Source organism: Anguilla anguilla, chromosome 14, assembly GCF_013347855.1.
Source record: "Anguilla anguilla isolate fAngAng1 chromosome 14, fAngAng1.pri, whole genome shotgun sequence".
Lineage (NCBI taxonomy): Eukaryota > Metazoa > Chordata > Actinopteri > Anguilliformes > Anguillidae > Anguilla > Anguilla anguilla.
This window is the reverse complement of record NC_049214.1, coordinates 5,390,736-5,407,537: the sequence shown is the minus strand read 5'-3', so window position 1 is coordinate 5,407,537 and position 16,802 is coordinate 5,390,736. Positions and strand designations below refer to the sequence as shown.

Here is a 16,802-nt window from a genome sequence, read left to right as displayed (position 1 = left end):
TCTGGCAGACGCTCTTATCCAGAGCGACGTACAACGACGTACAATTAGAATATAAGATTTTACTAGCCAGTGGAATATGAGAACACGATACTGATATCTGTTCCTCACAGATAGCTGGCCTCTTCGTGAAGTGCTTTCATTTCTTACAATTAATAATTTCTGGGTTTTTGCAACCCAAATGTCAGTTTTAAAGCTTGTAGTTTTGTGAGTATGACGATCTGATTTTATATCAGTCACAACCTGGTACAAAACTGGTGTTGTGGCAACTCATATATCCATTTAGAGCAGGATTATACTGAAGATTATTGACATATTGGTAACATGTCAGAATATTGCAGCGCTTCACAATATATGGACGAAATAGGACAATTGCTGCAGATTTCAGGTGTTTCAATATTACACTGCTGTTTTTGTATTATATTTTTTGCAGTATATTCCATTTTTGTAAGGGTCAGGTGTAACAGGTGACCATTGTCATCTTTCTGACCTGTCTCTTGCGCTCACACCTGTGCTGTCACCTGTCCAGCCTCTGCCCCCACCTCCTTCGAAGGCCCTTTTGGGAAGATCACATACAGGGTGAAAGCGGTCATAGACACCTCTCGCTTCTCCAAAGACTACAAGGCCCAGAAGCCCTTTTACCTGCTCAATCTCCTCAACCTCAACGAAGTACCTGACATCGAGGTGAGAGGGTGGGACTGGATGTAGCCACACCCCCTGTGTTTTTTTTTTGGGGGGGGGGTGTTGTTGTTTGTTCTCGCTTCCTCTTTTGCTCTTGTGCTCTCTCTCTCTTGGTCCTCTGGTCAGTTTGTCACTCATTATACTTTTTAAAAAATTTATATAATGTCATTGTGATCGTCATCGTGTCCCTCCCCAGCAACCCAGCTCGGCGGTGACGACGCGGAAGTTCACCTACCTGCTGGTGAAGACGGGGACGCTCATGCTGAAGGCCCGCAGCGACCTGAGGGGGTACACGCCCGGCCAGGTCATCAAACTGGCCACCGAGATCCACAACAAGTCGGGCAAGGACACGGGCTGCGTGCTGGCCAGCCTCATCCAGGTGCGAGACCCCGGAAGGTGTGGCGGGGCGGGGCAGGAGGGGCGAGCTGGAGGCGTGGCAGAAGAACTGCGTTTACGTCTTCATTTCGGAGAAGGAATTGGCTTCTGCTCTCACCCAGATTTTCGGTCTTGAGGGTTTCATGAAATAAGAAACGGTTTCCTAAAAACCGACAGTTCGACATTCACTTGTTGGAGTTCTCTGTTCTTGTGGTGATTTATTGACGCAAGCTTTTTTGTCTGTCGTGACAAACGAAACCCAATGCTCACCCCAAACCTGAGCAACTACAATCACCGGAACAAAGTAGACCGAACGTTATGGAGTGCGGTGTTTATTGAAAGCCAATCAGACTCGGCTGCTACACGAGTGAATGGAATTATATATTCTGAGTGCGAGTGCTTCGCACAATGCTCTTAGTGCCAATCAATACCACTGAGCAGCAAAGCAGAGGGAGCTTGAATGGAATCACCGCTTTATAGTGCTTTAGTTCCTGGAGGGACCTTAGCTAACCCATCATGTGGTAGAGTCATGGAAATGCACTGTCCTAAATTGGAAGCAAGTAATGTACAGTGTATGCCTCTCAGGCAATGTATTACTGGCTCTGCACAAATAATGGCGAAGGAGAATGTGCAGAGTTATCAGATACATCGCTACGCCCCCCCCCCCCCCCGCTAGCAAGTATTTTACATGAAAAAGTTCCCCTTTCATGTTGTCATCCTCAATTTTGTTTGTAAGTACTGCCAGTACTGCCACTTAATTGCTGCTCATATTATAGACATCGTTATGATTCCTGTAATCGCAAAAAAGTTTAGTTTTTTAATGAAGGGAATGATAGTATGAAAGATTTTGTAACTTTTAAGATCTAAGGGACTGAATTGCAGAGTTCACCTGGTGAGGCTGCAAATGGTTTGTTACCTTGAAAAGCGTGTACTTATTCCTAATTAAGTGTCATTTCTGCATCATGTTGCTTTGTGATTACTGGTTTAAAAAAACTCTCCAGGATTTAGGCTCACAGTCTTAATTGAGCATGGTGATTCCTCAGCAGTCTTTGCAGGTGCACCATGAAAAACAAGAGAAAAAAAACATGAAACGAGAGGGAAGATGTGCTATAATGAGTGATGCATTATGTGTGTATAATAAGAGTGTCTGTGTGTCTATCCCATTTCTTTCACTTTGCACATGGGCACGCACCCTCTTCGCTAAGCAGAAGGTGACCTACAAGACCAAGCGGGCCATCTACGACCTGCGGACCATCGCAGAGGTGGAGGGGGCGGGGGTGAAGGCGGGCAAGCATGCCGAGTGGAAGGAGCAGATCATAGTCCCGCCCCTCCCTCAGTCAGCGCTCACTGGCTGCAGCCTCATCGAAATCGACTACTTCATACAGGTGAGCCCGCAGACCACCTTCAACGGAGCTGCTGGGATATGTAGTTTCTCTGGGTGTCTTCTGAACCGGGCAGAGCATTTGGATGTAGGTCATAAGTGACTCCCCTCATTGCCGTCTGAAAAATGTGACCTCAACCCCCTGATCAGAAGACTGATGATGTCACAATGATGAATGGAAACGTTGATGTCACAATAGCCGCTCCCTTGTCGTGGGAAAGGCTGTGGGGTCAGTCTGTGGTCCACCACAGCTGTGATGTCATCCACTGCCTGAAAGGCGGCAAAGCCGTGGGTCACGTCTCTGACACTGTGGGCACTGAGCCACAGGCTCAAGGGTTGTGACTGTGACACATTTTATTACTCATTTTATCATGTCCTTTCTCTCTCACTCCATCCCTTCCCTTCCTCCCTCTTTTTTTCTGCCTCTTGAGTCTCTTGCACTCTGCTTCCTTTTTGCTTCCTTCCTTCTCTGTTTTGCTCTTTCTCTCCTCTCTGTTTCTATTTGAAGGTATTTTTATTGGCATGACATTAGTGGTGGTGAAAGATTTAAAAAACACCAAAAACGTATCTTTCCCTCTCTGTCTCGCTCCTCCGCTGCAGGTGTCTCTGAAGTCCCCGGACGCCGTGGCGACCCTCCCCATCTACATCGGCAACATCGCGGTGAACCTGACCCCCTCGCGGCCCACGCCGCCGACCCCCGCCCCGCGCGCCGCCCCCCTCCCCGCCCCCAGGTCCAGCCCCGGGCGGGTGACCCCCAGCGCCCCCCCCGGCCGAGGAGGTGGAGGGGGACCCGGAGGAGGAGGACCTGGGGGCGGGGGGCCCCGTCAGCGAGGAGATCCCCACCAAGAGCCACTCCCAGCAGGACCACTCCTCGCTGCCGCCCTGCGTGTCCCCCAGCGCCTTCAGCTACGCCCCGGGCCTCACCTTCCCGCAGAGCCAGCGCTGCGGCGACGCCCCGGACGGCTCCGCGCCCCTGTTCTGCGTCTCCACGGGCGCCACCATCCCCTTCTTCTCCGAGGGCAGCGCCACGCCCGTGCCCACCTCCTGTCCGCTGATCCTGCCCCCGGAGTACAGCACCTGGGACTACCCGCACGGTGAGGCCCCGCCAGCAGGGGGCGCCAGACAGCACTGCGGCCCCCCCCCCGGTCCTTTCCTACAGGGGGTCATTCAGTCGATTCATAGCATGAATTGAAATGTACGGCCGTTTTAAAGTCGGTTGTAACGTTCCATGAGAATTTTGCGTTCGTGGACCGATTTTCATTGGATCTTTATATTGGCTGAATTTAAAATGCAGTTCACACGTGTGTGTGTGTGTGTGTATGTATGAGTAAGTGTGTGTAGGTTATTGTGATCATGTCAGTGTGTGTGTGTGTGTGTGTGTATGAGTAAGTGTGTGTAGGTTATTGTGATCATGTCAGTGTGCGTGTCTGTGTGTGTGTGTGTCGATGTCTGTTTGTTTGGTCTGGCTCTGAATTGTAAATCTGCTGTCTCCTCCAGAACCACCTCCCACTTATGAGGAGAGCTGCAGCAGCAACAACTCCAGCTTCAGTAGCAGGCGATAGACGAGCTGGCAGAGTACGAGACTCTTTCCCCACTGGTGTGCTCCCTGCAGCGCAATACAGCCCCCTGCAGGTCAGGTTGGATAATGCAGTCCAGCTCTGAATGAACTGAACAAACCACTCCTTAAATAGAACGTTCTTTTGTTTCATTCCTTCCTCCGTATACATTTATAATGGATTTGTTTTTTTTTTTAATTAACATTTTTCCCCTCCTCTGACCCTTTCTGAAATTAAAATGAGGCTGTTTTTTATTTTTTTAAAAGCAAAGGAGCTGCACCGATATGTAAGCTGGGAAAATGGTCTGTCTGACTGTAGGGCATTTTGGAAAACGTTGTGCATAGCTCTGCACGCGAGTGCTTTTAAAAGGTTAATTAATTCTGTTTTTTCATTCTTTTTTTGCCAGCATCTGCGATGCCTTAAATCAAAAACGTGACTTACTACTGAGTTTTGATTTCGATTTTCTTCCCCCTCTTCTTTCTGTTTTCATGCAACCAAAGTTGGCCTTTTAGATCTTGTTCATTGAATCATGTGCTAAATGGACCCTGCGAAAGTCCAGCTGTTAAATGGAACCTTTGAAAGTCCAGCTGATAAAGGAACCTGTGAAAGTCCAGCTGTTAAAAGGAACCTGTGAAAGTCCAACTGTTAAATGGAACCTGTGAAAGTCCAGCTGTTAAAAGGAGCCTGTGAAAGTCCACCTGATAAAGGAACCTGTGAAAGGTCCAGCTGTAAAAGGAACCTGTGAAAGTCCAGCTGCTCGCTAGCGCTAGCGAGGACAGCTCACCGCATGGCTTTGCGTAGCGGCGTGGCTCGCTAGCGTTCGTCAGAGACTGAGCCTCACTGCGGCCAGAGCCCGGCGCACGAAGATGACCGCGCTCCGCGGGCCAGCTGCTAAGGATTGTGGGTCTCCAGGCCCCCCTGGGCGGGGCTGCTGATCGGGGGCTCTGCTTGGTGTGCGAATGCCCCCTGAGGGACCGCGGCCCTGCTAGCCTTCACTGGAAGAGAAGGAGCAGGTCCAGCTCTCCGCCTGTCCGTTTTCACCGTCCTGTTTGGGACTCCTCTCGCCCCCCCCTGATCATAAACCGTGCCCCTGGGGCCCAGATGCCCTGCTTAATCATCTGGAGAAACAGGCACAGGGTTTGCTGTTGGAGTTATGTGGGGGCGCAATCAAGCACACGGGCGCGTGTACGGACGCACAAGCACACACGCGCGCACACACACATGCACACACGCACACACACATGCACACACGCACACACACGCACACACACACACACGCACACACACGCACGCACGCACACACACACACTCACACACACGCGCATGCACACACACATGCGAATTCACGCACATGCACACACACGCGCACACACACACATGCACACACGCACACACACATGCACACACGCACACACACGCACACACACGCACACACGCACTCACACACACGCGCATGCACACACACATGCGAATTCACGCACATGCACACACACGCGCACACACACACACACACACACGGTCTGAGACCTGATGCACATGCTGCTGTTTGATGAGCCTGACCTTGCTGAGGTGGAGGGATGGACTGAGGTCACGCACTGCATATCCCAAGATGCCTTACTGTTCTCACATAGATGACTACGTTTGGGCCGACACTCATGTTAATGTGCATTCGATGGTTGTTTTCTTTTTTTTTTTAATGCATTTGAAATGGAGGTCAGGTTGGATTCAGAAGGAGCATGCTGGCGTTCCAACCGGCAGACGAAATTGTACAAGCACAGAGGGCACTTTGGAAAGGCGCGCTCAAAGCTACGCTTGTGCGTGTATGTTCGTGTGTGTGGATGCGTATGCGCTCGTTTGCGTGGCTATGCCTGTTTGAATGTTTCTGTGCAGACTGTATGCGCGCCTCACACTGGTTCCGTTAGCTTTGATGGGCAGTCCATCCCTCTCCTTTCTGGAAATCCCAGATTTGATAGTGTTTTCATCTCATGCAGTTTCTTGAGCCTTGCACAGCCAAATACTGTGACATTTAGATTTCAAAAAAGGAGAAGAAAAACACTTTTCATCTTCAACTCCTGTTACTCATGTAGCAGCAACATTCCTGATTGGATTTAGCACTGTAAATTGATGTTGCAATCATCTCTGATTCATTCTGCAGCGGAGCGACATTCTTTGTCAAAGTAACGCTAACAGTCTGTTTCACAAGCTCTGCGTGTGTACAGCACCAAATACCTACACGCATGTACGGCATTGGGTCACTTTTTCATTGGAGGAAAGTGAGAGGGGGAGAAGGAAGAGGAAAGGAGAGAGTGAGAGAACAGAGGAGCAGAGAGAGTGCGTCGCGATTGACTAGACCGCAAGAGGGAAGAATGCTGATCGTCCACCTGGGTGGATTTATGTCGAATCATCTGTGTTCAACCACTTCCTGAAGATGCCATGACCACTGGGAATAGCTTTTTAAACGTTTTTTTTTTTTTTTTTTTTTTTCTGTCCGCATACTGCGTTTGAACTTGTACGCTGACATTTTAAAGGCACTATTTATGGTCCAATGAAGAAGCGAAACCCTGGAGGGAAATTTAGTCGGACGGTTCTAGCATTTTTGAATCGCCCTTCCAAGTGGTTGTGCCTGTTCCCTTGGTACTGTACGTCCAACTAAACACTCACCCTGGGGTCCATTTTCTAGTCTTTTCTGACTTTCCCCATTAAACTACAAGATTTTATTCACATTCTGATTACATGTGTTTTTTTTGTTGAAAATGATGATTTTACTGAACAGTAACTTCTGAGGTGCCATATTACTCGGGTGGTCTGTTGTGGGGTGTGGCCTATGCTGGAATCCTGTGTCTTTATTCTTGGTATGGGGGGTGTCATCACAATGCTCTCTCATTTTACTGTTTGTATGACATCACAATGCCTCCGAACCCTAATCCTGCTGCTGACCAGCATACCATATTTTAATCTCTGTCACTACAGCAACTGTGTTCAATTCCATTTGGTGGCATGACAACGTGTCTCTAAAGCAATCAGTTTTTTCTTCTTCTTTGGGTTTCTCTTTGTCATGCATCAAATGAACATGACATATTTCAGTACATTGTTAAACCTAAAATCTAAAATGTAAGGAATATATTTCTGATATATGTTTAAAACAGTAAAATATAGTACCAAATAATTTCTGCTACCATGCATGCAGTTTTTTTGCATGTATGCAAGAATGTATTTTGTAATATATATATAATTCATAGCATATTCTAAACCATATGTTTCTATATTGTGTATATATACATGGGCAATGGTAATAAATGAAATATTTGAATTGAATATTGTGTTGAATATTTCAGAATTATTTTAGAAATATATTCCTTAAATTTTGTAGTTCTTGTCTTATTGCATGTAACTTGGAATAGGGAACAATTAAACTGGCCGGAGAATTCACACACACACACACACACACAGACAACATACACAACCAAGTTCAGGATGCTCCGGATTGTCTCATTGTCTCAGAAAACTCAGCTTCATTCCCCAGCCACCATCACTGCATAGTCGCACCATATCCAGCTACAGAGTGTGCTAACGTAGCAGTGAGGATTCCTTCACTCTCTGTTTATTGTTTTGTTTGTCATTGCATTTCTGACTGGCCTGATTTAATTTTTACCCATCCAAGTTATTTCACATAAGAGGGCACCGTGCAATTTTTGTCCTATGTATCTTTACCTTTATTATCTCTACCCCTTTCTGAGAGTGCATTGTTGGTAAGGTCTTTTTGAAAGTCATTTAAAGCTGCCTTTATCCAGAGTGTCTACAGTTTGCATTTTTCTCCACACAAGGTTCTATGGCTTTATTGATTTCATTGTGTTGTTTTCGGCTGTACAGGAGTTTCACCCCTCGTGAAAGACGTGCGGTTTTGTATTTTTCTACTTGTAACAGTTTGTCCTGTGTGTACAAAACATCTGAGTAATAATAGTAATGATAATAAATTTCCCTTTATCCTACCAGAAATGTTCTGAATAGCACCTTAGTGAATCTATGTTCCATTTAAAGAAAGAGTTGTTTTAAATCATTAATGTACACTGTACTAATAAAATTGTTTTAAATGTATCAGGCTTTTTGACATTTCCAGCTAAGTATTCTACCAAATAAAATTTTTATCTTTCCTTTGTAAAATTCATTCCATGAAAACCGACAAGCAGTACATCCACAAAAGCACATTCTTCTAGAGATTTTTTAACCATATTTTATACTGTTAGAGCCGTTTTTCTTTTTTTTTGTGGTTCTACAACTCGGTCCTAGATCGAGTATCACTATCACAAAGAGCAGACTTGTTTGTATCACATTGTCTGCCATTTACTCATGTTGGTATGGAATATTTTTGCTCAATAGAGGTGAAAATCATTTTTGTCCGATGATACTGACTTCTGTTTACTTGTCTTACAAGTCTTGCTGTACATCTAGAGCTGGCCCAATCTTTGGATACAGATTCATGTATAAACGCCTTGAGATGTTTTATTAGTAGGAAAAGACAAGTGGTTGAAATCAGATCAGACTATGGAACAAACTTCAACAAAAAATTAGTTGGAGGATGTGCATCAAGAATGGAATACTGCCAAAATAGAACACACTCTTCAGCAAAAGGATTTTTAATCCATCTTCTGGAACCTGTCACGGAGTAAGAGAAAGATGGATGCAACTCGTTAAGAAAATTTTGCTATCCATTGCAAAACTGCAAATGCTTGATGATGAAGGACTCCACAGTGTCACGTGTGAGGTGAAATTTATTCTGAATAGTTATCTCCTCACCGCTGTCTCAAGTGATTCAAATGATCTTGAAGCTCTAAGGCAAGGATCTGTAACTCAAGCCCCGGAGAGTCACTGTGACTGGTCTTTGATGTTTAAGTGCTTGATTTAAGTCAATGATTGGCTTAAGAGTCTACACACCTCGTTTCCAAGGCTTAAATTGGCTGCTGATAGCATGTTTTAGACCCCTGCTCTAACTATGAGTACTGATCCTATGATCAAGCTTTCCCCTGCCCACATCATAGCCTTATCAATTATGAAGTAAAGGCTCAAATTGATCCTAACTAGGACTCCTACTCAGAGACACTTCATCCGTATGGACCTGGATGTCTCTGTGAACCATGGCCTCTGAGGTGGCTTTTGATCTCCGACTTGCATGCCGGAGAAAAAGTTATTTTAAGACAATGCCGAGGGAGCTGAACATTGAGGTGAACACAGGGGTTAGAGAAACATATTTATAGGGAGGTAAATGGTAATGGTAAATGGACTGCATTTATATAGCGCTTTTATCCAAAGCGCTTTACAATTGATGCCTCTCATTCGCCAGAGCAGTTAGGGGTTAGGTGTCTTGCTCAAGGACACTTCGACATGCCCAGGGCAGGGTTTGAACCGGCAACCCTCCGACTGCCAGACAATCGGTCTTACCTCCTGAGCTATGTCGCCCCGTCGGGAGGCAATGTAATGTTGTGGTTGAAGACCTGGGATTGCAACTCCGAGGTAGCCGGTTCAAATCAACGATGGGTGATCTTGAGCAAAGGCACTTCGCTGCAATATGGCACCTGTCAGCCCTTTGAGTGGGGGAGGGTCCGGTGATCAGTGCAGCTGCCTGTTTGCCTCAGGGTGCGACTCTGTCTCAGTTGGGCTGCCGATCCTTCACCTATGGGCGAGAAAGTGAGCCAGCAGCCGTCCTCAATCAAGCCAGCGAGCTGACCACAGCCAGCTCCATCCCCTGCTGCGCCGCTCTTGTCCAGTTGCCATGGAAACCGTGTCCCGATCGGTCAGCCTCCCCGGTGTCATGCCAGGACATGGACATCAGGGCTCAGCCAAGCCTGAGTACCTGCCAGCCACGAAGAGCGAAAGAGAGCGTGCTCCCACTCCAGGTGATGCGTAACCTATTCTCTGTAACAGAGGAAGCGCTCTCCTCCGGAAAGATCCTCAGAATACCCACTTTATAATAAGTCACATAGTGCGGCACTTTTATGTTTGATACCAAAGACGATTTTACATTAAAGAAATCAGACATAATAGGCTACGATACAGCAAGGGGTAAGGGATCTTCCTTCGACGTTGCTACCTCCCAAATTATGGCTGTACAAAATAGCCCATCTCGAGAATATTTAGCGACTGCTAATAAACAAAAAAGCAATAGTTTGCTATAATTTACTGGGTTTCAGTACATTTTATTAGTTACGACGACTTCATCCATGATCTTGACTCTTGTCTTTAATGCTATTTGTTCGTGCATATTCCGTGACTGTTCATAGCGAATGCTTCTCATGAAAGAATTTACCATAATCTTAAAGGGTCCAATAGCATTCCAAAACGTGTCTTCCCCGTTTAATTTGACTAAGAATCTAAACATAATCGCCTTTTTAATAACGGTAACATAATTTAAATGTAGGCTTCATATCCAAGCACGACTCAATCACACGTCATCGCTCCCAGTCGGAAACCACGCAAAATATGAAAGGAGTAGGCTAATTATGACCCACAAGGCATAAATTACAGTATGGCCATTGTAAATTCTAAACCACTCAATAACCTAACATTAGCAAGGGGGGCTGGAAATGAACGCAGTGACGTCACACGAGTAGGCGGAGACTAGTGGAAGGCTGAGGAGCCATGGCTTCAGTGAAAGCTGAGGTAAGGGAAAAGAGCTTTAACGTTGTAACTTTCTATCGCTGGAATCTCGCTATTTGGTTGCCGAACGATTGGGCATAACCAGAACACAACACCCAAAGGTGCGCACAGCGCTGGGTCGAAGCCAAAACTAGTGTTACGTTATCTCTGAGCGCCTTAATTTTCAAACTGCCCGCCTGTGTTTTTCAATTCGGAAACTCTGCGCTTTTGTGTGGACTCGGCATTTGAGTGTGCGTGAATCCTTATGGACAGAATTAATGGGGGTGGCCTCTCGAACGAGAGGGTTTATGCCCTGACATCTGTATGGAGCGTAGTACGCACGACTAGACAATGGGGACTGTTTCAGGAATACTAGTTCCTGGGCCCCGGTGCTATCCGGCAGTCCGATTTCAGTGTTGCTATTGTAAATAGAAACAAAAACTGCAATGAAAATATACTGTTTTGCACACTGTTATCAAAACTGCTGCACGGTGCGTGCGGCGATGTCGACTGTACTTTTCTGCTATGCTGAACAAAATCAAACCTTTTGCAGTCTACATAGTTTGCTTTGTGTTCTGCTAGACTAGCTGGCTCGCTTATAGCGCCGGGAAAATGGGTAGCTAACGTTAGCTAGCTAAATGAATCAGATTTGTTTTTTAAACTGGGTAGCTGACGGCACGCTCAAACGGCGAATGTGTTAGTCGACCGATGTTAATATCACTTAGCTAGCTATCCAAATTGTGTAGTGTAAGTTAGACGAGCAGTGGCAATTGTTGGTAATCTAGCTAGCTAGTTTGCCATCTAGGTGAACAAACGAACCAGCCCTAATTTTGTGTACATTTGGAACTGTGTATCAGCGACCCAGCTGTCACAGCTAGCTAACTTGGAAAGCAAAATAAATCGGATCACTTCCGAGTTACAACTTCTAAAATGTGGGGTAGGTGATATTCACAGGTTATCAACACAGCTAACTTAGCTTACCACCATGCCTATCGGGTAACAAGCCTCTTTTAAGTCATGTTCATACCTATATACTGAAACCTATTTCATAAATTAACTGACGTGCACACTGCACCGACAATTTTGTTGATTTCCAAATACTGATGATATATATGTGATGCACATGGACCCCAGCTACAGGAGAACGAATTGGCCTCCTCGGCAGCATTGTTTCCCGTACGTCTGTACTGATTGTCGCAAACACCGCTTTCACATTCTGTTATAGCAAGTGTAGCGTAATAAATAACGTGGCAACCTGACCACAGTTCCCCAAATTCCTGCCCATTTGGTCGGTGCAGTGTCTGGTGCAGAGCAGATGGATTTATCCTGAATTGCTGGGAACCGTTAGCTACACAAAGTAACTGTTTAATCTTTCACTGCCAAAGCTAATTTGTTGCTCTCTATATAGGCTACTGTAGCCTAGCTAACTCTTTTACATCCAATATAGCGCGAGGGATGTTTAGAATCTTGGTGTTCTGGTCCATGAAGTCGATTGATATAAAAGCAACATTTTCTACCCAAGATGCAACAATACATTTTCGCATGCTCTGCGGTTTGCATTACAGTATTTGATAATGATTGCTATCGATAGCTAAATTGTAATTTCCCCACGTCCGTTTACATCAACTTTATGTAACACTGGCTTTACTTCAGTTTCGTTGTGTTAAAGTCTGGAATAAATAAATATTTTGAAATGTTTTGGTATCTACTTTTGTAACGGCTGTTAATGTTTCCTTTCAATGTACGCTTTTATTCGCGGTTCGTCCTTTACGCTTTTGATTGACGGTTGTTGTGAATGGTTATGCAGTGACTAGTCTTTAGAGGGAGCTCGCGAGCCGCGACTGAAGACTGGTGAACAGTTCTCCCTGCCGCGGCCTACTGTGTCTTCGTGTTTCACCACGGAAAAGTGTGCACCGGCTGTGTTTCTCGTAGACGGTATCAATTAATTCAAAGCCCACTCCTCCAAGGACCTGCGCGAACGCCACACAGTTAGATGAAATGGACCAGGATCACCAAAAATATCTATATATGTAACGAGTAGGTCTAATCTGAAGCGTTCTATCATTAATGACAATAATCAGTAGCTGCTGCTATTGGCTGTGTCAGCAACGTCAAGTCATGTCGCCAAACGGCATCGGAGATATTCCAGGAGTCTATTTAGCAATGCGGCTTTGATGTAATTTTCTATTTAGTCAAATGTTAAACCGGCCCATTTTGCTGAGCAAAGAGTCTTTGAGCCAGGCCCGATGGCATTAGAACGTTCAAGCTTTTATAGCTGGAAAACGCTTCAACTGCCAGTTCTGATGTGGCCTGGTTCTTCGCCTGACAACAGCATAAAACGAGCTATACATACAGTTTTAGAAATGCAGTCACTCATTTCTTTGTTTGTTTTTTTCAGCCATAAATGACTGCTTCAGTGTAATGAATAGCTATGTAAAACGAGTCCACACCCCACAGGTTGTAGCCACGTCGTATTTGATGAAAACGTATGTTGAGATTTTTGAATAGTAGGCCTACAGATGAAATATTTTGTTTGTAGTGAAGGTGGCGGCACTAGGGGGTTATCGCTTCAAATCCCGCAGAAAGCTGCACTCCGGAGAGACTGTTTTGATCAAGAACTTCATTCAGATCTGGCACACGCACAGGACTGTATTCACATCTGAAAAGGCCTACTTCATATGGCGTGAAACAGAAGTGGCTGCCAGCAGAGAATATGGCTGACTGCTTTGAGGCCTTTTAAGCCGTTCGTTTCTCTTTGCGTGTCATGTTGAGGATTAGAGGAGGGAGTCTTCACGCACAGCATTTCCAACTGCCCCTGTGAGGAGGGACATGTTGGTCTTGGGTGGACCTTTATTGTTGTTGGTTGGTTGGTTGGGGGGGGGGGGGGGGGGGGGATGGGGAGGGTGGTGGGAGTGGGAGGGAGGCAGTACCAAGGTGAGCAAGCTTGGACATTTTTCCCCCCCTTCTCTAAAGGTCTAAAAATGACATAATGTTAGCTGTCCATAAAGAGATGGTACAAGATCGAGGAGAACACATAAGCGGATCAGACCGGTCCTTTGGCTGCCGTGCACAAACGCAAGCAGTTGAGCCCAGATCTACTGTAGGTTTTCTGTCGGAGAGATCCTGGGTTTGCATGGCTTGAGCCACGAGAGCTGGTTCTCCCTGCTCTCTCTCTCTCTCTCTCTCTCTCTCTCTCTCTCTCTCTCTCTCTCCCCCCAAGCCCTGGCTCCACTGAGCATGCTCAGAACGGCCTAGGCTGCACCTACAACTGGGGGGGGAGGGGAACGGTGGGCAGAGCGGCAGTGTAGGCCTCAAAAGCCTTGAGGATTGTGTCTGGCTGCTGCCTTGCCGTTCAAAGCAAGAGGCCCTCTCGGCTGACCAAGGTATGGCGGTTCCTTTGCTGAAAGACCTTTTCCTTCACCTCCGTTCTCATTGGACTGCCTGTTGTTGTTTCTTTGTTGGTTTGGTTAGCTGTTGCTGTTGTTTGTCTTCCCTCTGTTTCCTGATTTGGTTCAGTTCCACGTTGCCGTGTTTCATTCCGGTCATTTTCTTTTCGCAGTGTCTGAGGGATTCGTTTTTTTTTTCTTTTAGGTTGTTTTTTCTTCTCATTCCTCCTGTTTTGCTTTCAGCTGCTTTTTGAACTGTCAGGCTGTTTTATTGGGGCTGTCCACGTTAGCCATGTAACTACCCGGGAGATCCACGTTTAGGCTGTTATTTTTTTTTGTCGAGCCGGACAGGAGAGCACGGGATCTCTGTCGACACCGTTGAAGGACAGCACAGGAGGGCCCATTTGCGCTCACTGGAAACAACAGGAGAGCGTGCCAGACGGGTGAATCATGGATTATGATCGAATTTCTCCTTTACCCATGAGTCACTTTTGGGAATGTGCTTTTTCTGACGCTCGGAAATTGTCATCCAACTTCAAGACGAGATGAAAGCTTGTTAAACAAGTTTCATTTATTTGTGGACCCATGGGTGCTTTTGGCTAAAGACGTGTGTGTGTGTGTGTGTGTGTGTGTGGCCTGCACAGTTCAGTGTTTTTATCTCCACAATATGCCAGTCCTGGGCAAACACTGTCAAGTCAGTGTGTCAGTGCTGTCATTAGGCCTGCAGTCCAAATGTTTCGTTTCTGGAGGAGAGGTGCGGCTATTAAAATGAAATGAGTAATCCCTTTTTTCCCCCTTCTTGAAAAAGAAATGCACACTTTCTTCCATGGGCTTGGGACAAGTGTCACAATAACGTATCGATGACCACTGGTACCTTTGAATGCAGAATTGGTACCGCGCTGGCTTATGGGAAACGGAGCTGGTATTAGTGAGGGAGGGCAGCGCCAGGAGCTCATCTGTAGGTGTTACTACTGTATGTGTTTTTCACACGCTCGTAGTGAGCTGGAATTTAATTGAGGTTTATAAATTCATGGTAAATGGTAAATGGACTGCATTTATATAGCGCTTTTATCCAAAGCGCTTTACAATTGATGCCTCTCATTCACCCATTCACACACACACACTCACACACTAAAGGTGAAAGGCTGCCAGGTGCAAGGTACCAATCAGCTCGTTGGGAGCAATTAGGGATTAAGTGTCTTGCTCAGGGACACTTTGACACGCCCAGGGTGGGGGATCGAACTGGCAACCCTCCGACTGCCAGACAAACGCTCTTACCTCCTGAGCTATGTCGCCCCAAATTCATAAAAGTAATTAAAGTGAACTTAAAAAAAATTAAATAAAAAATTGTCAGGTTGAGTGTCGTCAGTGTGTGTAACAGCTCTTCAGGTCATGTGGTGGAGGCAGAAACCTTTGGGGTGTTGACATCCAGGCCTCACACAGACAGTGCAGCCGGATGCTCTTTGGTTTGCAGGTGAATGGAGAGCTTAGACGGGCCGAATGGCCTGTTATCATGGTTCTGTTTTGTTGTTCTCTGATGTCCTCTCTCGCTGTGCGGGGGGGGGGGGGGGGGGGGGGGGTTAGTCCATCGCAGCCGTTCTCTGACTCGAGCTGTGCTCTGCCCCTCTGGTGACCTACTGCCGTTTGACGGGTTTACTGCTGTGAATTAGCCTGTGCAGTAGCCGCGGCGCGGCGGGGATGCAGGCCACGTCTTTTACCTGAGGCCTGAGGCCGACACCGCACCGGAGCTCGGCTCCTCCCCTCTGCTGATGTGGGCTTTGGGAGCCCCTCGTGAGGAGCCGAGGGAAATCTTCGCGCCCGAGAGCTTCGCGCATCCACCTGCAGTCTTTTGTTCAGGCGGTTTAAGCACACAGTTGCGCTCCCTCCACGTCCGATAGACTTTGGCCCGCTGCTACGTTGTGGCAACAGAAGTATGGCCCACATGATCGTGAGCATTACAACTGACTAGGATTTCTGTTTCTACCCAGGCAGCCTTGAGTTCAATCGTGAGTGTGGGTTTCAAGAGTTTAGTTTAGTTTGAAACCTGGTTTTGTTTTTAGGCGGTGTTCGAACAAACCTGACTGGCTCGTAGTGTTGCGAGCATCAAACAAGCATTGCTAGCGTAGGTGCTAACTTGGGCCTAGCTGCAGGTGTGGATTTCAGTAGTTCAGCTTGAAGCTGGAGATCGACCTTGGTGTCAGAAGTGAGCCGTGGTCATTTGTCAAGGCAAATGAACAAACATTGCTGTGCTTTTCAGCAGGAGGAAGTAACGGCCTTGGACACCCTGGTGCTCCTTTTCTGTGCCTCGGGACTGTGTGTGTAAAAGGGTGAAGGTCACTGATTGGTAGTATGACCTGCGGAAAAGCTGCGGGGGCAGTGGAAATCAATGTGACTGGCTCGTTTTCTAAAAAGATTTGACCGATTTGCTTAGCCTGTCCATTAGGACGGGTCTGATTTTTTATCGGAAAGTCGACTAATCATGTCGGGTGGCGCATTGCGGACGGACAGGTGCTGGCTGTGTCCTTCACCTGAGGTTTGCAGAGCTTCTCTCCTCCTGTCCTCCTCTTTTATTCTCTCGTTCAGGTCTGCTGCTGCAGCAGGGAGACCTGCGGTTCCAGCAGCGGTTTTTGAAATTCAGGCCCCCGCGTCTCACTGAGTGAGCTGCGTGTGCTGCTAATGCAGGGTTGTCACGGGCACTCCAGCGTGCAGTCGGCCAAACCTGCAGTCACACCTCCAGCTGTGCTGCAGAGAGAGCCATCGCTCCATCCCCCTTGAGCCCCCCCAACCCCCCCCCCC

At 46.8% G+C, this 16,802-nt stretch overlaps 2 protein-coding genes across 6 annotated transcripts in view; both read left to right on the top strand.

The window, feature by feature from the left end:
• arrdc1b (arrestin domain containing 1b) overlaps nt 1-4,369 on the top strand; it is a 42,879-nt gene extending 38,510 nt beyond the window's left edge. Inside the window, 6 exon segments of the mRNA XM_035392311.1 lie at nt 527-681; nt 875-1,057; nt 2,262-2,438; nt 3,035-3,201; nt 3,203-3,528; nt 3,932-4,369. Of these exon segments, the coding sequence (XP_035248202.1) occupies nt 527-681; nt 875-1,057; nt 2,262-2,438; nt 3,035-3,201; nt 3,203-3,528; nt 3,932-3,996 (1,073 nt within the window). The 3' untranslated portion in view covers nt 3,997-4,369.
• A 5,422-nt stretch (nt 4,370-9,791) lies between these two features.
• The window catches only part of ehmt1b (euchromatic histone-lysine N-methyltransferase 1b), a 59,431-nt gene continuing 52,420 nt past the window's right edge, over nt 9,792-16,802 (top strand). For 2 of the 5 annotated variants that reach the window (XM_035391136.1, XM_035391135.1), the window contains exon 1: nt 10,551-10,644. In XM_035391136.1, the coding sequence (XP_035247027.1) occupies nt 10,624-10,644 (21 nt within the window). In that variant the 5' untranslated portion in view covers nt 10,551-10,623. Of the gene's footprint in view, nt 9,882-10,550; nt 10,645-13,869; nt 14,004-16,802 lie in introns of those variants that run through there. The other 3 variants (XM_035391141.1, XM_035391139.1, XM_035391133.1) reach the window with 2 other exon arrangements.